General features: G+C 44.8%; 5 protein-coding genes across 5 annotated transcripts; 3 read left to right on the forward strand and 2 right to left on the reverse strand.

Annotated features, from left to right (window-relative positions):
• The first annotated feature begins 3,917 nt into the window (after positions 1-3,917).
• Positions 3,918-4,975, forward strand: LOC131259270 (serine protease snake-like). The gene is made up of 2 exons (XM_058260722.1): positions 3,918-4,053; positions 4,115-4,975. The coding sequence occupies exons 1-2, from the start codon at positions 4,008-4,010 to the stop codon at positions 4,924-4,926; spliced, it is 858 nt and encodes a 285-aa protein (XP_058116705.1). The 5' UTR covers positions 3,918-4,007; the 3' UTR covers positions 4,927-4,975.
• A 4,778-nt stretch (positions 4,976-9,753) lies between these two features.
• LOC131261043 (outer dense fiber protein 3-like protein 2) lies at positions 9,754-10,509 on the reverse strand. Its single transcript, XM_058262933.1, has 2 exons — positions 10,097-10,509; positions 9,754-10,021 (listed from the first exon to the last, which is right to left on the reverse strand). Exons 1-2 carry the CDS (start codon positions 10,507-10,509, stop codon positions 9,754-9,756), a joined length of 681 nt encoding a protein of 226 aa, XP_058118916.1.
• Positions 10,510-10,793: 284 nt separating this feature from the next.
• On the forward strand, positions 10,794-12,644 carry LOC131272857 (pyridoxal phosphate homeostasis protein). The gene is made up of 5 exons (XM_058274727.1): positions 10,794-11,006; positions 11,366-11,578; positions 11,660-11,816; positions 11,877-12,118; positions 12,206-12,644. Exons 1-5 carry the CDS (start codon positions 10,914-10,916, stop codon positions 12,281-12,283), a joined length of 783 nt encoding a protein of 260 aa, XP_058130710.1. The 5' UTR covers positions 10,794-10,913; the 3' UTR covers positions 12,284-12,644.
• Positions 12,645-16,257: 3,613 nt separating this feature from the next.
• LOC131271429 (myosin regulatory light chain 2) lies at positions 16,258-17,978 on the forward strand. Its single transcript, XM_058272852.1, has 3 exons — positions 16,258-16,375; positions 17,175-17,396; positions 17,485-17,978. The coding sequence occupies exons 1-3, from the start codon at positions 16,373-16,375 to the stop codon at positions 17,896-17,898; spliced, it is 639 nt and encodes a 212-aa protein (XP_058128835.1). The 5' UTR covers positions 16,258-16,372; the 3' UTR covers positions 17,899-17,978.
• A 997-nt stretch (positions 17,979-18,975) lies between these two features.
• On the reverse strand, positions 18,976-22,878 carry LOC131271333 (uncharacterized). Its single transcript, XM_058272731.1, has 5 exons — positions 22,812-22,878; positions 20,750-22,694; positions 20,518-20,689; positions 19,842-20,447; positions 18,976-19,775 (listed from the first exon to the last, which is right to left on the reverse strand). The coding sequence occupies exons 1-5, from the start codon at positions 22,876-22,878 to the stop codon at positions 19,107-19,109; spliced, it is 3,459 nt and encodes a 1,152-aa protein (XP_058128714.1). The 3' UTR covers positions 18,976-19,106.
• Positions 22,879-23,279: the final 401 nt, after the last annotated feature.

Below are 23,279 nucleotides of genomic sequence, written 5' to 3' on the forward strand. Positions count from 1 at the left end.
GTGTTAACACAAGATGTTAACAAGACGTGTTAACAAGATGACTATTTACATCAAAAGACTGCAAAACGCAACATCTACCTGCAAAAATGCATTCCAATATGTCAGTTTGTATTTGCGCCTGAAGCTGTGTTGATTCTTGTTTGCCAAAAAATGTTAAATTAGAAGGTAAATGTTTTTTGAGATTTTCAAGTAATCCATGAAACAGTTCTTAAAATAAGTGTTTTCAATATCTTAAGTTGCTGAGCGTACTACTAATCAAAGTATTATTGTCAAACTCATGAGGGTGTTTCGACTCGTCTAGGTGAAACTTGAACCAGTTTATAATGTAGCACACCACAAATCTCTTCCAATGCATCAAAACAGTTCTTCCCGTCCTTATAAAACATCAGCTTGTGGGAGCTTATAAATGTGTACATTGATAACCTTGACACTTGATAACTGGACATATGGCTGTCACAGTCGGTCCTACAGCACGAGCCCCTGTATAGGAGCTCGTGTCAGAGTCGGTATGCCTCTGAGTACGAGTAAGGGAACAAACGTTCGACTTAACGTAGGAGGATATACCCCGACTCGCATAGTGAAAGAAAGAAGAAGACACTTGATAACTTTGATAACCGTACATGATCTTGATTTCTCGGTAGAGCACACAACAATTACGAAAAAATATGGGAATCCCTATAGCGCGTTAGATTGTGACTGCTTCATAGAAAACAAGAATGATTATATAAAATATCAGTATAAACACAAAAATGTCAGTATACGCATAGCCATTGAAGTGTAAGGATCGCGTGAAACAGAAGCACTGCCGAGGGCTTTTACCAGTGGTTTCTAGTAAGAAAATCGAGATTTTGATTTTCGTTTGATGTAAAAGAAAAAATACAAAAATGTGGAAGGGATTAATTCTGCTCTTAGGCTGTAGCAGTATTACAAGTTTCATTCAAGGTAAGATCTCTTTAAGTCCAAGCTAACTCTAATTTAAGAAAAAGTCGGTTAAAGCTAATGATTTAACATGAAATACTGAAAAAGTAATGCTTTGTCTTTTTATTTTCTTTATTGAAGGCCAAAAGCTTGCCGTGAAAAGTAAGTATGCATAGTTTGTTATGAAAACATTTTATGCCTACCTTGTTTTCCATTTCTTCAGAGTGCGAAGAGTACTGGGACATGACATCTACTCCAGTAGTACATATTTCGAGAAATTTAACAGTGCTTCGTAAAACGTATCAAAACTGCACAAAATACGAATTACCAAACGTTTACGATAACGTTGCACGGTTTGGTGAGTTTCCGCATCATGCATTGCTGGGTTACCTCAAAACTAATAGGAAAGCCAAATACCAGTTTAAATGTGGTGGAACACTGATCAGCGATCAGTATGTGCTAACTGCAGCCCATTGCATACACCCTACGATCCCAAAAGTGGTTCGACTTGGGGAATACGACACAAAAAAAGAAACCGGTACGGAGGTTCAGGTGGCCATCGAAGGAGTCTTGACGCATCCAGAATATTCGCACGGCAAGGTGTACCATGACATTGCAATACTGAAGCTGGCACAAAAGGTGAAATATTCGCCGTTCATCCTACCGGCATGCCTATGGGACACGGTATATCGAAACTTCTCCGGCTACATTTCCACCGGATTTGAAAGAGATGAACCGTTCGGAAAAGTTGGAACTGCTCTGAGGAAGCTACAACTAGTAGAATTATCGGTTGAAGAATGTCCCATGGCGGTTGTAGGTTCTAGATATTTCCCGGATGGTCTACACGATGGTCAACTGTGTGTCAGAACTGACTCGTGTGGTGAATTCTCCGGACAAGCTCTGATGCCGAAACCTGTACCTTATGCGTTGAAACCTTGCATCTCGTATGTAGTTGGCATAGCATCGCTAGGTACCACATGTTGTAAAGGAGGGTCAATTTACACTAAGGTATCGTACTACATCGATTGGATTGAGGCGAACGTTTGGGGCCAAAATGCGACTAACCCTGACACATACAAAGCGGTTAGCAACAGATGAATAAAAATACCTTCGTTGTGTCGTTTATGTTTCACGTGAATAAATAGGCAACCAGACCAAACAGTTGTGTTAATGAGTGTTTATTACTAAATCCACTTGTACAATTAGACTGACGATGGTAGAACACGATCAGATTAGATCTTCTATGGACTGAGAGAAATGTTACTGCAGACCAATCTTCCAACTTTGGTGCTCGTTAGTGCATTTAGTAGATTTGTTGCAAATTTATGAAGTAAGACCACTTGCACTAAATGTTAGACTCAGAGATATTGAACATAAAAATTGAAGCTGATCCTGAACTTTGGGAACTTTAAATCTGTTTATAATGAAATGTTTGAGGAACTGATGTAAGGAACAGGATTGTATAAATAAATTTGATAGTGAAGCAATTTACTTTGGCAGTTATGCACGCCATGGTGGTTCAAACCATTTACTGTTACAAAGTCATGTTAATTTTTTTAAATGATATAAGAACGGATAAGACTTTCGTATATTCATAGCTATGGCTTATTGGACATTGCGAACTTGCTAGAGCTTGATAGAGATGATATGAAAAAAATATTCTTCCGAAAACCATAGCCAAATCGATGAAGGACATGGTAACATCACAGTACAAAAGTGATAGTATTCAAAAGTAAACGGGGTGCTTTCTAATATCCGAAACATGGTCTTATTTCATGGTAAAATAATCTAAATGTTGTTGTGTTGCAATTCAAAGCTGATTGTTAGGGATAATAAATTTCTCGTTGAAACGTTGATCATTTGTACGGATTTGTGCGTGGACCAGGGCCAGCATAGCTAGAAGATACAAAGGTGGATCTTAGGGCAACCCAAGTTACGAAAATGGGCATGTTGAGCTATCATCAGAGCGCTGATCAAGGTATCTTCAGCGCCTTGATGGAACCTGCGAATAAACCGTTTTGCGTGTCCAAAACGCATTGTGTGATGTTTTGTACGCAAAACGGCATCGTGCTTCGTTTTGGGGTTCAGCAGGTCTTTGCCATCTTACGATCGGTATTCTTAGACGCATTTCTTTTACGTAAGTAATTTGATCGTCCAGTAAGGTGGGAACACGTGTTGGAATTTGCGTTGGGGGTGTCTTCCATAGATTGAGATGATTTGGATTGAGGAGATTGTGACCCAGAGAATGTTCAGCCTAATTAGAAGCTAAGACTTACGAAACGCTTGGTTCGGAATGGAATAATATCAAAGAGCTTGAGCGGTTAATGTCACCAAAAGACTCCAAAACGAAAAATCGTCCTAGAGTATGTACGTCATACATTTCCACCTGAAACTACGTTGTTTCTTGTTTGCCAAAGAATACTAAATAAGATTTTCAAGTCATCTGCTGTATAATTTCCGTGAATGAATTAACATGTTAACATTTTAATTTGCTAAGCGAATAGCTAATCATAGTACAATTATTAAAGTCAAGGTGCAACTACTCGCCTTGTTGAACCATGAACCCATTTATAATGTAGCATACTCCAAACCTCCTCCAATGCATCAACAGTTCTTCCTGGCGTTACAAAACACCTGCTTGTGGGAGCTTATAAATGTATACATTTGATTGATAACGTTTACTCTTGATAACTTTGATAACCCTACATAACCTTGATGTCTAAGCAGACCACGCACCAAATACGAAATAAGACGGGAATCCCCATAGCACGGTAGATTGTGAACGCTTCACACAATCCTAGATCGACTATATAAAATATCAGTATAAAAACAATATTGTCAGTGAACGCATAGCCATTGAAGTGTGAGGATCGCGTGAAACAGAAGCTCTGCCGAGGTCATTTACCAGTGGTTTCTAGGAAGGAAATCGACGTTTCTTGCCTTTGATGTGAAAGAAAACCATTGAAAATGTGGAAGGGTTTGATTCTGCTTTTGAGCTGCAGCAGTATTACAAGTTTTATTGAAGGTAAGTTCTATCTAAGCTAAGTTCTATTGAAGCTAATTATTCGACATCAATAAGTGAGAAAGTAATGCTTTGTTTTTTCTTTATCAAAGGTCAAAGGCTTGCCGTGCAAAGTAAGTATGCGTAGTTGGTTATGAAATCGTTTTATGCCTACCTTGTTTTCCATTCTTTCAGAGTGCGAAGAGTACCGAAAAATTACATCTTCTCCGGTTCAAAACTGCACAAAAGTCGAACGACCGGTCGATGAAGATAACGTTGTACGGAATGGCGAGATTCCGCACCATGCATTGCTGGGCTACCTCAAAGAAGATAAGGAAGACGAATACGAGTTTAAATGTGGTGGAACATTAATCAGTGATCAGCATGTTCTAACTGCAGCCCATTGCATCCAGCGCACCATCCCAGAAGTGGTTCGACTTGGGATACACGACAGCGAAAATGAATCCAATGACGAGGTTCAGGTGGCCATTGAAAGCGTATTGATGCATCCAGAATATTCGGCCCGTAAAGCATATCACGACATTGCAATACTGAAGCTAGTACAAAAGGTGCCATTATCGAGGGTCATTCGACCGGCATGTCTATGGGACACGGAATATCGAAGCTTCTCCCTCTACATTTCCACCGGATTTGAAACAGATTATTTGTCCAGAAAAGTTGGGAGTGTTCTGATGAAGCTACAACTAGAAGAATTATCGGTTGAAGAATGCACCATAGTGGATTTAAGCTCTAGATATTTCCCGGATGGTCTACACGATGGTCAACTGTGTGTCAGAACTTACTCGTGTGATGAATTCTCAGGAGAAGCTTTGATGCCGGAAAACGCAACTAAACCTTGCATCTCGTATGTAGTTGGCATAGCATCTCGAGGTACGAGTTGTTACAATGTAGTAACGTCAATCTACACTAAGGTGTCGTACTATATCGATTGGATTGAGTCGAACGTTTGGGGTCAAAATGCGACACAAACGGTACAGAACGATTAGCAATAGAAGGATTAAAATACCTTCGTTTTGTCACTTATAAGGATGTTTCACGTGAATAAATAGACAACCAGGCCATGCAACAATATATATAGAGATATTCTGTACTCTGAGAGAAACATTACTGCAGACCAATCTTCCAACTGAGCTCTTGGTTAGTGCAATCGAAATTTCCGTTTTGTTGTAAACTTACAAAGCAAGACCACTGCATAGTAATCAGCCGCTTGTCTTATGCATAGTTCACATGAAGCGCAGAAGGCTCAAAATTCACGCGTAAATATCCGTAAATAGCATGAGAGCTTAGGTTGTCGAATTTTTAAAGCACACATTTTGTAGCATAAGAAGTAATTAAAAAAATCATTAACTAAAAGTGCACTAAACTGGTAAACTTTGAACAAATGCGCATACGTTGTTTCTAACATCTCTTCATTGCTTAAAGAAAGCGAGATCGATTGTGAGACAAGTCCGAAACATCCGAAGCACACGTAAATGCAGCTTTAATACACCATGTTCGGTAAGTGCGTTGTTAACCGGATGAACCGATCGTCAGATCAAAGATTCTACAATTACACTATTGAAAATCGAACCTAACATTAGGGTAACGTGTTGTTGTAGTCGATTGAACGAAATGCACATTCGGAGAAACAACATCAATCGATCGATGCGTGAATCCGATGACGGTAACCGGAGGGGTCTGGTGCCGCCGATCATGCGATCATGTGAGTGGCGGCTGTTTTCGCGCAAAACGATCGTTAATTAACAACCTGACGCCGTAATGAACACCGGTTTGAAGGGAGATTGTTTCCCCTGCTCACCCCGCGTCTTCTCACCAATGGTGGGTGCGTCGCCATGGTTCGCAGTGGCTCCACAGGTTCTTTGTCGACCCTGTGTGGCTTTCCATTGTAGCAGCATTGTGGCCGATAATGATAGTGGTTTGCCGAACCAAAGCTTGGCAAGTGATAAGTGGCCGGACGAGTTTTGGATGGTGGACGTTCAAAAGGAAGGCAGACGTACAGAAGGCAAAGAGATCTGAGAACAATGTGAGCATACTGCTGCCCGTGCATAATTCGAGCAGGCATGGGACGAAACGAGGGCACCATAGAAGAGCACTAACATAAGAAAAAAAGGTGCATCCGTGCAACTGCAATAATAAACTCCATTATGCAAATGAAGCACCTGGGTAAAGGCGGTGGTAATTTGTTGGCGCTTGGTTCGTAAAGTAGCATAACGGCGAAGGAGGGAGACCTTCCCAGTGCCGCATCACATGTTGGCGATTCGGCGCTTAATGAACGGCGCAATGCGGCCGATTTGGAGCATGATGGATCATCGGCGTACAAAAGGTTCGGGAAATCGAAAGGGTTCCCTCAGCTGCCCGAGTCCCGTGACCCCTCGAAAGGTTCGACTGATCGCGATCACGACGCGTTTTTATTCGATTTTCAACAGCAAACTCAACAAGCCAGCGTGCGAAGGGTCAATCTTAGGTTTCGCCTCACACCCGGGTCCCGGCAGGGAGAGATAATTAAGATAAATATTAGTGTATCATAAAACTCACCCATTGCAACACGTCCCACTCCTTCCCGTCCCTCCGCTGCTTTCGAACCGCGACCTGGCACCGGCGAGTAAGTTGTCCGGATCGATGTCGGTCGGTCCATGCAGAAACATGCCGGTTTAATGCCCTATCAACCGTGTCATTAATCATACTGGTGTGTGGTTTTTCGGGGCTGCTTGCTGCCTTTCGCAGGCTTTCCGTTGTGCCATTTTGTGCCAGCTTTTCGGCAAATTAGGCACGACCGAGCAAAATTGTTGATAACGAATTAATTGCATACATCGAGCCATACGCGGTTCGTACGAAGCCCTGGAATGCTGAATGGTACGAAAACTACAGTGGATTTTCGTATCCTGATGCCCATTCGGGCGTTAGGTTAGACAGTCATGGTCTTATCGGGGTTTTCAGTGTTTTATGTTACTAGAACATGCATAAAATTTGTTTTATTAGCCAAAAAGTAACGACTAACTTTAGATTGTTTAAGTTTGTTTTATTATTTTTTTTTTGAATAATTGATATAAAATCGTACAAAACAACGAGTGCCAGCATTCTGAAGGAATAAACGAAGGAACGAATCTTTTTCAATATTTTCTTTTTATTTGATTCTAATCTAATTTACAAAACAATAATTATACACCAGGAGAGACATGAAAATCATGCGAAAAGCTTCCACCTCCAGCAGTTTTCACATCAGCACAAATTGTAGCGACATCATTGCACAATGTGTCCGATGCGCACCTGCTTCCCTGGCGAGACCGCTGGCGAAGCCGGGAGTGCCAACCGGAAAGACATCTTAACGGCAGGGTGTAATTGTTATGCAAACGCCACCCCTCACGTAGCGTTCCCCTCGGTTATCAACGGGACGATAATGACGGAAGGCGAGGAAATAACCACAAAACAGAGCAAATACACACATACACAGTCGATGTACCACTTTTTTCTGCCCCTCCTCTCTGCCCCACGAGTGGTCAGAACAATAAAATATGAATTAATTATGTGGTCATTAAAAACAGAACATGCACAAAAATGCGTATAATTAAATTTGAGGGTAAAACCAACATAACACACTTCTTCGGGAAGGGACGCTCGCTCGCACTCCCTGCAAGGGTGGTACAGTTCGTGCTAAATTAGCCGTGACCGAAGTACTTCCAACAACACGTACCTCGGGTAATGGATGATGTAAGTACAAACATGCACCGGACCCCACCGAAACCTCCCGTGGCTGGCGTCCATCCCGGGCTGAATTACGGTCGATGCGAACCGATGCGCAACATGTACCGCTCATTACGGGCTACAACAAACCGATCGGCGATCTGGTAAACAGGTTGTAAAACGGCAGAGCCCCACGCAGCCGCCCACATTCGATGAGATGCAGGGAGTTAGGGGCAAATAGGAGCGATAAAGGCACAGGGAGCAAATCATTTACTCATAAATCGGATCGAATGAGGTTTGTCAACGATTCATCCAGCTTCGACTCTAACCAGCTAGGTGTGCATTTTAGATTATTCTTAATTTAGTTCACATTCTTAAATGTTTTCAACATCAATCAGCAGTGTCCGTATTGAAACATATTCCCTTCTTGTTAAAAATCAATCAATCAAGGTAAATTCAACTGCATTCAGATCATTGTGTGGTACCATTTGAACATGTACACTGTTGTGCGCCATTGGATGCACTGAGTAACATGTTGCTCAACCATTCAACAGCCTTACGATCCCCCCGCGCTAACCACACCATCCTGCCAACCGAAATGGCCAAGTAAATGCACCCCACGGGGTGTCACCAATTGAGACATTACCCCTTGCCATCCTAGAATACGTCTCTTACATCTTTCGAGCAGTAACATGAGTCTTCATCTAAGCTCCCCGAGCGAGAGTCATCTGCCAAACCTACGCAACAACGTGGTTCCGGAGCGCGCGCGCGTTCGGTCGCGAACGGCGTGTATATAAATATCTAATCAAATTAAGTTTTTATTGCATCTAATCGACTGCGCCTTATACCTTCGTCTGCGGAATAGGAAACTGGCGAGCCACGGACGAAGACAAAACCTGGAACGGGATCCCGGACTGTAAAAGCAACGCGCCAACGGGTCGGAGGCGTAGGTTTCCTAGTCCTAGCCATTCGGAAGGAGATGAACGCGCCGTTTGTGGGTATGCATGAGACTCCGTACCGAACCCCTGCGATCGTCAGCGTTGTCCGGTTTTGGGAGCGTCATTTATAGGCCGTATACTGTTGGTTTTCGGCAAAAGACCCACACTTAAGCCGAAGGAAATGATCACCATCATCATCATCAACCCGTTTGCTTCCTCCGGTGTCCGAACCGTCGCGGATCGAAAGAGAGGATTGAGTGAAAATGGGGTGTTTCCTTTGGCCCTCCCGCCCCCGATACCATCCCACCCCACCTCGAGCAATCATGGTGGAGCGCTGGGATTTTATTGCTTTATTGATATGCTCATGACATTTTTCATCCGGTGCGACAAGATCGATTCAGTGAATAACAAATGAGTGTGGCTTTTGGTGAGTAATTTGATCCTCGTTATGCCGGTTAATTGGTGTAGGCTCTTTTGGGGCGTTGCGCGCCCGCGGAGTTCGTTTGGTGGGCCAAGTGTGGGGGATTTTTGGATTTGCTGGACTTTTTTTTCTCTTCTTTCCGTTTGTTTCGTCTTTCCGTTTCGGGCCCGTCAAGATCGTTTCCTCCGCAGAAATGATAGTTTCGGCCACTACTGGCATGAACTGGGGATGATCGAGTCAGGGAATCGGTCCGAAACACCGTCCCATCACGCGATTCGGACGAAGAAAGTGAAGCGAAACAACTACTAATGGGTTCGCACATTTAACCGGTGCCATTTAAGTACTCCCGGATTTTGTGGCGAGTGGTTACGTTTGACAATCTCCCGGTTATTACACGGCGCAATGTAGTATACGGCCGGTTTGTAACTCGATCTGATGACATTTAAGCATCCGTTGTGCCTCATTATTTTTCGTTGAATGATGTTTCCGTTTCTGTTTGTTTTCGGGTATAAACATTTACGGTGTGTAAGGATTGCCAAATTTCGTTTGTGTGTGACCTATTTCAAAACTACCACAAGTAGATCGAGACGAATATGAAAAGCATAATTTTATTATATGATAACATATTTTCGGCTTATATTGCTGTTGCCGGATCAAATTAATAACAAGTACTGCATTGCCGGTAGTTTTAATTTGAGCATATTTGTTGCATCGGCGAAACACGTTTCCTCAGAGACAATAACATCAGCCAGATCAGTTTTGGTCAATCTTTTTTAACAATTATCACCCGGCACTATCATCGGTAATTTACAGCTCGGATATGGGATTCCGAAGGAGTAGCTTGGTGCTGTCGTATCGAGCCGTAGATTCATCAAGTTGTAATTTGCAGGCCCTGGATGGGGTGTTCGTTGAAGAAAATCCTTGTGTGCCCCTCGTATCGAATAATTCGGAGGTCGATGATGTGTGACATTGCACGCTGGCATGGCGTACTTCGCTGGTCCTGGTCCAACAACATCACTTAGCTCCTTCGTTCGAGGCCTCCTGTCGACGGAAAATACGATCGTCGATAGTAGAATGCTTTTGAATATCATAAATTACAAGCATTATCCTACTTACATTGAATAACTCGGTACTTTTGGGCGAATCATATGGACAACTCCGTTGTACTGGTCTGGCCCGGGAATTTTGTCCTTGTTCGGAAGATCAATCCGCAATCCAAAGCTATACTGTGGTGCGCGTCTGCTTTTCATCGTAGGAACAAGATGGTTGTTGTGCGCTCCCGGTCCGGGTGTTTGATCTTGCTTCACTAAATCCAGTCTTTTACCCATGGTATACATCTGCTGGTGGGGTTTTCCGATTCGTGTTTGTTTTCCCAATGAATATCCGGCTGGACCAGGTCCAAAGGAGTCATCCTTTGGCTTAGAAATACCTCTCATCGTATACATTGGCTTTCGTTCTTTTCGCGGATCATGATTTTGGAATCCGATGGTCGTCGGTAATTTGTAATCAGCTGGCCCAGGAGATGGCATTTTCACTTGATTTATTAACTTTTTTAAGAACTTAAAATTTGGCTTCCGTTCTTTCCAAACACTATCTTTAAAGTGTGGTAGCTTCAGAACACAAAGCGTACTACGATAAGGTTTAAAATTTCTCTAAACTACAACCGAAAATATGTTTGAATCAGGAAGCTTGCGACTAGCACGCCCTCTGTTGTAATTTACCGGAAAGAACTGAAAATGACTAACGTCAAATGGGGTGTCAAATTAAAACGTCAAAGCGTTGAAAACAATAACAACATTTGTTTACATTTCCATTTCGTAAGAGGTATTAAATAGACCAGAATATTCCGTGATATCTCCTGCAACATTGTTGCATTCTTCTTTGTTTTAAAGGCTCTGCAAGTGAAACAAAATTCCTCCGAGCAGTTTGTTCAATGATACGCAGGGTAATGGGTGAAGTAGACGTGAAACTCGGAATACGGCAGACGCTGCAGAAAATTGAGGAAGCGTACGGCAAACGATCGGCGGTAAATACACTAGTAACAATCATTGCTACCATATCACCAACATAACAAGAGCATAGGCATTATGTGTATCAAAGTAAATTACATTTAATCCATACATTATCACGTTTAGTCCCATGGCTTCAATAGTGCAATCCCCTATTTGTTGTACAGCTCAACTCAATTTTTCGATGAAAATCGTACACTATTTGTATCATGCATGATTTGTACCATCGCCACTATTTTTACCATGGCCCATGTACTACATAGTTATACAATGTCGTAATCTTTGAACAACTTAGAGGAAAATATTTGTAAATCAGCTTCCTATACTAAGCCTGCCACAATGATCACTCATTCGGTTCATCTGTCTTCCTTATCAGATAAGCAATGTTCCGAAACCTGTGCTAGTAGCCGTCAGCAAAACCAAACCGGTGGAGCTGATATTGGATGCGTATTCCATTGGACAGCGCCATTTCGGTGAAAACTACGTTCAGGAGCTCGTAGAAAAGGCAAACGATGCGAGAATATTGGAGCATTGCCAGGACATCCGATGGCATTTCATTGGACATTTGCAAAGCAATAAAATCAACAAGGTAAATAGAATGATTGAAGATTCCTTACGGCTATAGTACAGCAATAAGTGTATTGCTCTTTTATATTTTTTCTCTTGGTAGATATTGAATCTCCCTAACTTGCACATGATCCAAACGGTCCATAGCATAAAACTGGCGGAAGGATTAAATAAAGCATGGGGAAAAATTAAGGAAGAGCATGCGGACAAATCGGCGAAGCTGAACGTCCTGGTGCAGATAAATACGAGTGGCGAAGATGGTGGGTTTCGCACGATCCAGTACCAAGGTTACACATTGAAATGATCTTATGTCTTTAAAGAAAAAAATGGAGTCCAACCAGAGGAAGCGGTTGGGCTTTACCGATATGTGCTGGAAAAATGTCCTCATCTTAAGTGCGAGGGTGTGATGACCATTGGTCGATTCGGGCACGATTACAGTACCGGGCCGAACCCGGACTTTAATACGTTGATGAAATGCCACCAGGAGATCTGCACCACTTTCGAGCGAGACCCGGCCGACGTGCAGGTGTCGATGGGAATGTCGGACGATTTTATGCAAGCGGTAGGCACACCACTGACCAACTACCAATGCTGTGCGTCGACGTGATTTATTTTTTTTTATTTTCTTCTCGTTGCCCATTCTTTGCAGATCGAAGAGGGCAGCACCATTGTGCGCGTGGGCAGTTCTATTTTCGGGGCCAGGGCGAAGAAAGTCGCCGATGCGTGAGCGCACCAAACGCAAACGAAATTCAACCCGAAAAGTTGTTTTTCGGTTCGGTTACGGTGCGGAAAACTCCGTTGGGGCACGTAAACGTAAACGACATCATCGTTGCAGGCGTATGAGTGTGGGAGGAGAGGGTGTGATTCAACGGTTTGCCGTTTTTCGTATCGAAGACGTACCAAATACCAAGATGTTTGCCGGATATACTTATAAATGCAACACAATCAATAATATAAACGCGGGATACGATATTAAGTAATATCAGAATGAGCAATAGCCTTGTCCTCAGTTATTTTGGTTTTTATAATAAGCTTGTCAAACATTGGTTATTCTGTCCACCTGGTGAATAAAAAGGAAAATCTCGATTTGAAAACAAAATGTATCAGGATGACTCATCAGCAAAACCAAGCAAACAACCCACTACACTCGCCCCATGGAACCAGTAAAATTCAACCCAACTGTTTGCATTTGCCATAGCACCCTCGCAATCGCGAACAGCCGACGGTTGGTGGCAACCGAAGGGAGTGTATGGCTGTCATGTGTAAAAATATTATTGGCAGTATTTTTAGCGCAGGAATTTCTGCCCTGGCTTGTGTGGTGTGTACCGGCTAATCCGTGGGGCATCTGTACCCTGGTAGAGAGTTCAGTCGCCGTCTACGTAATGACTTCGCGGTTGAACCGAGATGCAGTCTTAGCTAGGCCCCGTCTGTGGCTGATGGCGCGATGTCGCGGTAGCAATCTGGGCTCGTTTGCTGTCGAATTTTCGCCAATTAATTCCATTCGGCGAACGTCGATCGTTGGAAACTGTCCAGCTGACGATCAGATTTCGGAGATCGGCGATAGTTTCGTACCATTACACTCTCGTTAAACAAACGGTACGATATCGCCAAATGAGTCTCAACGGTGTCGTTTATTGTTACTGACAAGTCCACAGCTCGTGGGATGTTTTGCTCGTTGCGGTTCGAGTGAAAATAAGCAGAAACAAATTCACTTCGAAGGCCTTTTATAAATTGGGGTTTCAACCTGCTTGTAGATTTCTTTTTTTTCTAACTTTCCCCCGTCGTCAATATATCTGCTCTGCTCGGTCATATTTACAACACAACGGGAGTATCTAAAATTATCCTAAACCATTCAGAGATCGTCTTGGCTAATGGTGTTTCTTCTCGCTTCTGCTTTCACGTGCAACAGAGCCTCGCTTCTTCTAGCAAAAGACGTATGTTTATTCAGAGCCAAAGCAAGATAACCACCGAATCAGTTTAGTGTGACGATGTTGTTTATGAAGTTTGTTGAAATAAAATTCTCACCTTGGCTAATCCGTTTGATAAGTTTTTATTTTTTACCAATAATGCCAATAAATTCGTTCAAATTTACCCATATCCTATGGTTATGCCATGAACCATTTGTTATATGACCTGGTTCGATTTTACTCTTTGCGCTCTTTGGAGGCTATTTGCGTTTTAAGTTTGAAAATATATTTTTGAACGTCTTTAGCGTTGATGTACGTCATGTCAAGGACGAATTAGGTAAATGTAACAAAAAACTCGACCGAAAACAATATTCTTCTACTGGACAATGTGAAGGTGATGGCAAATCTTCTAAAATACCTGTAACCTATTTTAAATTATGCTAACGTTAAACTTTGCAACGTTCCAATTAGACGTTCCTTAAGTGATCGGTTCATCGTTTCACTGCAGTATAATATGAAACTACAGAATTGCCATGTTTTATGGTAAACAGTTCTAACATTACAACTATCGGTGCATAAAACATGACCGGTTTTTAGCGCCCACAGAGTTAAAATTTCACAAATGAAAATGCCCACAGTGCCAACTTATATTTATGGTTGCTTATGTATAAGCCAACTTATATTTATGGTTTGTTAACCCATTTAGATTGTTAATTGCATCCATGGGATTCAAATTCAGACTGTTGTAAAATTTTAAAATGGTACATTTTGGTGCTTAATTTCAAGTTCCATAGTAAACATACTGGTCCTTTTATTTCAAGACCAACTTCTTGTACAAACTCGTCGTTGTAAATTTTAAAACTAATTACTTTATCAGATTATTGGTTTGCAGGGGAAAGTGCAGAGTGTAGATGAAACATTACAATTGTTTTAAGCTACATTAAATATGCTATGCGTAGAATTCAATTATTCCCGTTGAATCTAAATTGTTGAGTTTCGAAACTACTTTTGGAAACTTCATACATCATGAATACCGTAGCAGGTTGAGTAGTAGCTATAAAATTAGGGAAATTTATCCATTTAGCTTGGTTTTTAATTTATTTATTTATCAGGACGCCGTATTGTTAGAGCTAATAGAAGCATGCTCGAATTGACTTTTTTGTTCTTAGGACATTTCTTCCCTATTATTAGGCCTTATCCTGGGCTTTCTCGGTTAAATTTTTAATTTAATTTAATTAAATGTCAGGATGTTCGGATCATATGCTTGACCAGGGGATGATGGTTTTGTTCAAATATTATTCTTCTGTCGTATACATTGTGCTACTGGTTGTCGTAGATTCGACAACATAATTTCAAAAAAGATAATTAAAACATACAAGTGAAAGTTTTAAATATCTATTGTTGTTTTCAAAAATGATAAAATTTCAAAGTGTAAAACCCAAGATGCTGAATGCAAACACTTTTGTTTGAAAGTTGTTTCCTCCCGGATAAAATCGGATAAATCAGTTAGTTAAAATATAAAAGTGAAAGTTTTAAATATGTATTATAAAACAGTAGTAAAAGGAACAAATTACTAAAACTTATTACGAATATTTAAACCAATGTTTAATATCATCGCATTCGTGAATCTGAATCTGAAATTGCATTGTCTGTGTTTTCAATTTTATTAAGTTTAAATAAAAATAGTATATTTTTACATTTAACATTTTTCTGATATATTTTGATACAGTTTTCATTCACATTTTAATTTGCCCTATCATTTTTTTCAAAAAAGATCAATATTTAAATTCTAAGCAAGTCTGAGAAGAAACATATGCAGGTGTTTGCCGAGGTATGCAAAGAAACCGCGAATTCCATCTCTCTCGATGGTTTCATCTGGATTTTTTTGCCATCAATGAACTTCCAAGGAAAACTTGCTTGTATGCTTGCTTTCCTTTGTTTTTTCATTTCTCAAGTCTTTTTCTTACTTTCTCTTTCTTCATTTTCAGCAGGGAGTTGACGGATACGGTGAAACTAGTTCATACACCACCAGGCCAGTACGTTACCAAATGGGAGTCCCAATTCTCGCCCCTACCCCATCTTTCATCGTCCGCTTCCTCACTGTTCAAAACCGTGAAAACTCTGTCCGACGAAATTGCCGAGTTGCCACGTCTTGCCCAGCGCAAAGCGGTTCGCGTTCGCTTACGCACCGACTCGTACGTAACCGTGTGGTCCGCGGAAGAAGCCGGGAAGAGCCCGTAGAAGGCCACGGGTGAAGCATCCGCCATCCGACGGGTCCGTCCACGCAACACCGGTGGTAGAAAAAAATGGTTTAAAAATAAATCTTCCGAGCCGGGCAAATGTGTGCCGGGGTAGGCTAGATCCAGCTTTCAGCCAAGCCAACACTGCTAGAGCGGTAGGAAGGGTCACACACCCATATGTCTATATCGCCACCGACAACCCGTGCATCGGGATCATACGAATAAGCAGACACATACACACAGCCCCGTCAGAGGATCCGTTTCTTTGCCGCAGGAAAATGGGTGGTTTTTCACAAACCCGTCACGTATGGGACCGCGAAAAAAGGCTGGCTTCTGTATTGTGCAACCACCAGCTCAGAATCCGTACGCACACCGGCGCACGGAGCACCACGGGCCTACCGGCCCGAGGACGGCGGCTCGGTTCTGCGCCGGCGCACCGGAATCCTGCCGGGGGAGTTTTCGCCGCACTGCGGCCTAATAATAGGGCTGCGCACTGGCCGCGCGCAGTACGAAAATATAAAAGACATTCCTACGCTCGCCGAATAAGGCGAATAAGACCCGCCGGACGCGAGGAAGCAACCGTACTTATCATCGACGGTGCTTCTTTAAAATCAGTCGCTCAGGAGCTGCAATCGAGTAGAGTCGCTCTAACCAAACCAGCTAAGCACCATGGTAAGGAACCAACCAGCACCACCTGAGACTTGCTAGCACCGTACGCCGTTTTCGTTCCGTTCTTAACTGTTCATCCACTGCTCGAGTGTTCGGAGCTGCTGCTGTAGTCCATCGAGGAACTGTGCAATAGTTTTATTTTCCCCTGATAGTTCTGTTAGTTAACGGAAAGTTTCAACTTAGTGCTAGTGAATCCTGTCCGGATTTCAGTTGAAAGTTCAATGATCGCATTCGGATACACACATGAGCGGAAACCACCACCGGAAGGCACTTTTGCGGACGTTACACGTGTGAATTTCTACGGATAGTTTGGTCCCAACCAAGCCTGAACCTGCCCTGTTTTTTGTTTGTGCTGACGGGAGGCCGAAGATAGTGCGATGAAAATCCCTAATCCGCTCGTTACGCAATCGTATGGCGCAATCGGAGCGTGCCGATCGTCGACGGTGGAGCGAATCGTCCAAGATCTTCAAGATCTATAAATAAATCCACCGACCTTCGAAGGGCCGAGTTGTGGTGGTGGAAAATTTAACGCAACCAAAACCGGTGGCAAAACTGTGTGAGCGAGCTAATAGAGGCGTTTGCATTATGGTTGATCGAGCATATCTTTATTTTGCACGAATGTTTTCCACTACGGAATTGCTTGAGACTTATGTCACCGAGTGTGGATAAACTGTGGAATAGGAATGGACGCGATCGTACAATGGTGATAGGCAAGCGGTGATAAGGATCCCGAAACAAGGCGTTTAAACTCTGATCTGATCAAACTCCATCTATTATCCATTTCCCACCTCCCATATAACAGTCTGAGAAGGAGAAGAAGGTCAAGAAGAAGAAGGCGTCGTCCAAGGACGATACCCCTGCTGACACTCCCGGAGCAGACACCCCGGCGGCACCGACTCCATCGGATTCGGCGGCCGGATCCCAGCGTGGATCGACCCGCGGCTCGTCGTCCCGCAAGGCAAAGAAGGCCCCATCCTCGGTCTTCGTGCTGTTCTCCCAGAAGCAGATCGCCGAATTCAAGGAGGTACGTTGCTGCTGCGGCCAGAGAAAAAGTTGAACCACATGCTCACTGTGTACCATTCCTTTCCTATCCTCTGCACTCCCGTTGACAGGCTTTCGCGCTAATGGACAACGACAAGGACGGTGTTATCGGCAAGAACGACCTCCGCTCCACCTTCGACGCCCTGGGCAAGCTGGTGTCCGACAAGGAGTTGGACGAGATGCTTGGTGAGGCTGCTGGACCACTCAACTTCACCCAGCTGCTGACGCTGTTCGCCAACCGCATGTCCGGCGGTGGCACCGATGACGACGATGTCGTCATCAACGCCTTCAAGGCCTTCGACTCCAACGGCAAGATCGATGGCGAGAAGTTCCGCTACGCCCTGACCCACTGGGGCCAGGACAAGTTCACCGAGGACGAGGTTGATGATGCATTCGATCAGATGGTCGTTGACGATAAGGGCTTCATCGACACTGCTGCTCTGATCTCGATGCTGACCGGTTCCGAGGAGGAGGCGGAAGAATAAATTTTATAATTAAAGCCAAAAACAAACCAAAAAACTAACAAAAAAAATCTAAAACAATGGATTCTGTTTATTTTGTATAACTATCTTTCGTTTCCAATTCGTCTTTTTTATATCCTTGTCATTCGATTGCTCTTTTGCTTGTGCCTGTTTTTTTTTTTGTAATGTTTGTTATGTATATTTATCAATTGAATACTGCGCAAACCTCTGGCACTTTCGTGAACCGAACACCAACACCGACGCCAATACCATCCTCCGCCTTGTGGTCGAGCCACGTCATGCTCACACGCGGCTCGCCCAAGTTCCAAAGTGCCAAAGGACGAACAATAATATCATCGCCATCAACAACAACAACAACAACTACAACTACAACAACATGAGTGAAAAACAAGATTATCCTTAAGATCGTGGTGTAAACTGCAAGAACAAGCAATGTTATAGTGGTTAATTATGGGAAGCAGAAAGAAGAATTATTAAAAAACAGAGGAAAAGAAGAGAAACAAGATAAAAAACCCAAATCAGAGACTCGTTTGTTTTAGTATCAAATATCTGCAAGTTGGTGATTCTATTTTTAACTTTTCGGGATCGGGCTGCCTTATGCTTGCTAGCATGCGCGATCTATTCCACTACTTTTGCTTTTGTTCCAAGTAATGATCGCACACATTCTCACTAGTTTCGTATTTTAAAAGAAGAATTTTGTTCAAAATATTAGTAGATTAATGTTTCTAAGTAGAAAGGGAAAAATTTATTTAGGCAAACCAATCGATTAATCATTTTACATCGAACGATGCAATCAAGCGATACGATTGGGTGTTCATTTAATTTTGTTTTTAAAGTAAAGTGGGTGGAAAAGTTAAAAGAAAATGGGTTATTTATGTGCGCGTGAAAATTATGCGTGAAAATGTGGCCAGACACAACAGCTTTTAATTCCGTCCAACATAGCTGAAGTCATAGGCAGTTACTAAGACGAAGCTTTTTATGGGAAAGCATACATTTAGGCTGAATTATTTTAAAGGACACGAATCGTTTCCGTTTAAACATGTTTAAAGAAAACGGTTTATTTGATTGCGAAGCTACCTTTTGAGACTCTTCTTTGTCGTTCAGAACATATAGAACGTAACGTTATTTAGTAATGATAGCAATTATTCAAAGAAACTCTTCAGGAACCACAGATGGATGGATGTCACGTTAAACGTGCATCGAACAACCGCTTAAATCATAAATGGTTTCATAAATATCAAAAATGGTAACACGATCGTCAACACTGAGCTAATCGTTTGCGACGGCTTAGCGGAACCGCTGCCAAAGAACACCTTTGCCGTCTTCTTATCATTCGGATCGCGCACACCGCAGGTCCGATAGGACAGCGTCTTACGGCGCTTACTGTTGTCGTACCCGGGAATGTAGATGCTCGGCGAGTCGAGCCGCCCGACGGCCAGCAGACGCGAAAAGTCCTGCTCGATACGGTGCGCACTGGGGCCCTTGAAGTGCACGATCATCTGAATGCAGGCATCATTGTGCAGCGATTTCGTGCTTCGCGAGTCGATCGCCAACATCCACTCGGGCAGTCCCATCACATGCCGGACGTCCTCGAGGAACTGGGCCACCACGAACCGAGGGGGTTTCTTCAAGTTGATGTACTTCACGATGTCGTGGTCCGGTTCGATGGGTGCGCAGGCGAACCGGGTGCCGGCAAAGTCTGCCCCAAAGATGACAATCGATCGGCCAAGCGCACTCACCGTGCCTTCCAGCGGAAAATTGCTGTCGGTAAACACTTGCCGCCGGCTGCCGATCGATATAGGTCCCAGCCGGGCAGAAACATCTCCCACATAGCAGCGGAGCGGATTGTCCGGGCCGCACTCTTGCCTGTACAGGTCTTGCTGAAATATATAACAGTGCTTTCGTCATACAACCAACGACTAAAGCCCTCCGAAGGTATCACTCACGTTCAAAGGGTCCGCCAGCTGGGTATAGTAGGGATTCCACACGTAACCGGCCGCGACGCAGCGTGTCTCCACCTGCTTCACGGTTGCATCCACCCCGACAGGGTTCACCCACACGTTCCAGCTATGGTTGTGGGTTACGTTCCGGTCGTGCTGTCCCGGGTAGCGCAGCTTCACCTCGATGATGGTATCGCTCTGGCTGTTATCATTCCCAATGAGCTGCGTCATCCGGATGTACCCGTACGCATACCCGGCAGGATGATGGAAGGACGCGATCGCACGAATCTCCCTCGCCTCGCTAGGGCTATAACCACGCTCCAGTGTGCTGCAAGCCCACCGCCGATTGCGCTCCTTCTTGTGCACCACTATCGATCTTCCGATGACACTCTCATAGCCAAACAGCGGTAGCCTGGTGTCGTTGTATGACTCCTCGTACATCGAGAGCTCATCGAGCGTTCCAAACTTGCCACTCAAGTCCCCCAACTCGTACTCATCCGTACTGCCCTGGGCCGGTGGAGGCGACTGCTTCGGATTGATGTTCCGTGGATTCCAGTGACCGTACACCGTCGAGTCCTCGCAGGGAAATTCCAAGTCCCCCTCAACCGGAGCCTTATTGAGGGAAGGAAAAGGTACAAGTTACGAGGAGAACGAAGGCGTTGACGAGATTAACATCACTTACTATATGCACATGGTAGCCACTGTTTTTGTCGAGTCCTTTGAAATCTACCTCGACGTTGGTCAGATCGTACTCCGACTGTTGAACCATTTCGAGCTTTCCCTTGATCGTCAGTGGATCCCCGTTCGAGTACCAATCCCTTGCGACCACCTTCCGCCTATGATAGCCTCCGATTCTGTAACATGTAAAGTGTATTGTTAAAATTTGTTTCAATTTCATGTAACATAAAACTTACAGCGAACATGCCAAACGTTCTCCACGCGCCAGTGGCCCACTGTCACCGTAAATCACCACCGATCGGCCAACAATACTGGCGTAGCCACTCAGCGGCAAGTTCTGATCGACGAACATTTTCCTACTTATCCGCGCCGACTCTTTTTTGTTGCCAGCGATCTCGAGCGTACCGAGACGGTTCGAAAGATCCCCTAGCCGGCACAGCTCCGGCGTCCCGGTGGTGCATACCTCTTCCCATCCATTCCCCGCCAGCGGGGCCGCCTTGAACGGGTTGTACACACCTCCGGTACTAACGCATCGGTTCTGCCAGTCATAAAAATCCTTCCCGGGTGGATCATCCGTTATGGCCCACCGGTGCATGTCCGTGTTGTTGACCGTCGAACCGTCCGCGTGGATAAGGTACTCGAATATGACGGCCGTATCGGTCCAGTGTTCGTCCTTCACTTGGCGGAATAGGATGCGGCCCACGATCGGGTAGCGGAAAAGTACCTGCGCCGTGACAATCGGAATCTGGTACGGACGGACTGACTCGTATAAGGCGATCGTACTGCATGCCCACGGCATTTCGGTAATGTTGGTCGGCAGTGTGCGGTTGTATCGCTGCACGGTGAAACTACGGAACACGATCGAATGGGGTCCTTGTAGGGGAAGGAACGTATCCCAGTACGCACCGGACAGCTCGGCACTCGTTCCAGGTAGGTAGAAGCTGTGCGGTTCCTTTTTGTTCCGGTTCAACAGCTTCCCGCTAAGATCACCAACCGGGTACTGATCCTGTGTACCATATCCGGGCGGAGGTTTGTCCTTTTCAGCCACTCCCGTCGGATTGTGTGTGTCTCCCGCGGTCAAACAGTAGCTTGGGTCCGGGGCCGAGTACGCTGCCAGTGGCAGTTGGGTTATCCTAAAGCTAGACACATCTTTGGCATAGGCAACGTTTGCCGCTGAATCGTTCGAGGCCGAAGCGAAGTTGGCACTGATCCAGGTGGGTTCGAATCGTGATCGCTGCGTGAATCGGATATCCCCGCGCATCCCACCACCATCGACAAGGGCGCGTGCCACCCGTGGCTTCTGGTGGCGAATCTTGGCGCACGCTAGAAACGTATCCGGATGGTTCGGATCGAACACTACGACGTACAGCTTGCGGGAAGGCCCGTACAGATCGCTGGGCAGCAGCACAAGCTGATGATCGTTGAACAGCTGCGGATACTTGTGCCGCCGCGCGTCCGTACTGATGCGCAGCGGACCAACACGACCGTCGATGTCACCGATAGCGCTTCCGGTACCGAGATTCTGCGGGTCGAACACCAGCTGTAGCTTGTTACAATTTTCCTCCGCGTTCTGCGCGTCACTCTCGAAGATGTCCGTCACGTAGATCTTCCACACGTGCTCGGTGTACGCCGGGTTGGCCATCTTGCGCGATTGGTCCCGTGTGTGGAACAGGTTGGCATGGATCAGCGTGTCCGAGTGGTTCGTCTCCTTGGCCGCCAGCCACCGGAAGTAGATGGACCCACTGATGGGGCTCGTGAAGCGGGCCTCGGCCAGATGGTCCTGTGAACCGTCGCGTGTGCCGATCGTGGCACAGATGCGCACGCCGGCGGCCGGATCGAACAGTACCAACGATTTTCCCCACAGCCCCTTCTCACCCGTAAGCGAAATGTCGTTCAACCAGGTGGTGGATTCGTTCCCGGGCAGCATCAGGTAGCCTAGGTCGTCGTCGAACGACCAAAGCTGTTCGCCCAGCCGAGCCACCTGGCACCGTTCGACCGGATCGACGATCGTATAGTCCACCGGGAGCTGGTAAACACCCCAGCTCCAGGCCTGCTCGGGGTACTGTAGGGTTGTCTCGAGCTCGGAAGCAATCTGCACCTGCCGGTCGCTGTGTTGCGAGAAGGAAATTTCCCCATGCAGACCTCGTTGCGAAATGTACGCCACCAGATTCACACCCAGCGCTAAAACAGAACACAGATAAGGATCATTTTAGATCGATGGTGTGATTTCCAAGTCCATCGCAGCGGAAGCGTCGTGGGACGTGGCAATTCAGGCGTCACGCAAGACCATTCACTTACCTTCACCAGTCAGCAGAAGAACCAGCAGCGAATACCAGCATAAGAGAACGTTTCCTGTTTGACTCATTTTCGGTCGATTTCATCACTTTGTACAAATGTACCTTTGCAGTGGACGAAATTGCGATGTGTCCTTTACGTAACCGTTACTGCGACTGCAGCGGAAACCGTAATCGCGAATGCAGTGGCGAATATTTGTTATGATTTTGGCCTTCGATCACGGGGAACTCCCACAGTCAAGTGGCGCTTTGCGCGGGCCACAACTTCTACGATCTAAGACGGACAAGCACAAACTGACTCACGCCGTAACCTAACTGTAATTCTCGCAACACAATACTGTAGGTCTTCTCGCGCGATCGCGGACCCGGCATTCCGCGATCAGACCGCTCTCTCTTGCGTGGTCATGTAACACGCACACACACACGCGCTTACTTGCCGTCTGTTTTGGGTTTTCTTTCGCGCCGATCAACG

Source organism: Anopheles coustani, chromosome 3 (genome assembly GCF_943734705.1).
Source record: "Anopheles coustani chromosome 3, idAnoCousDA_361_x.2, whole genome shotgun sequence".
In the NCBI taxonomy this organism is placed as follows: Eukaryota; Metazoa; Arthropoda; class Insecta; order Diptera; family Culicidae; genus Anopheles; species Anopheles coustani.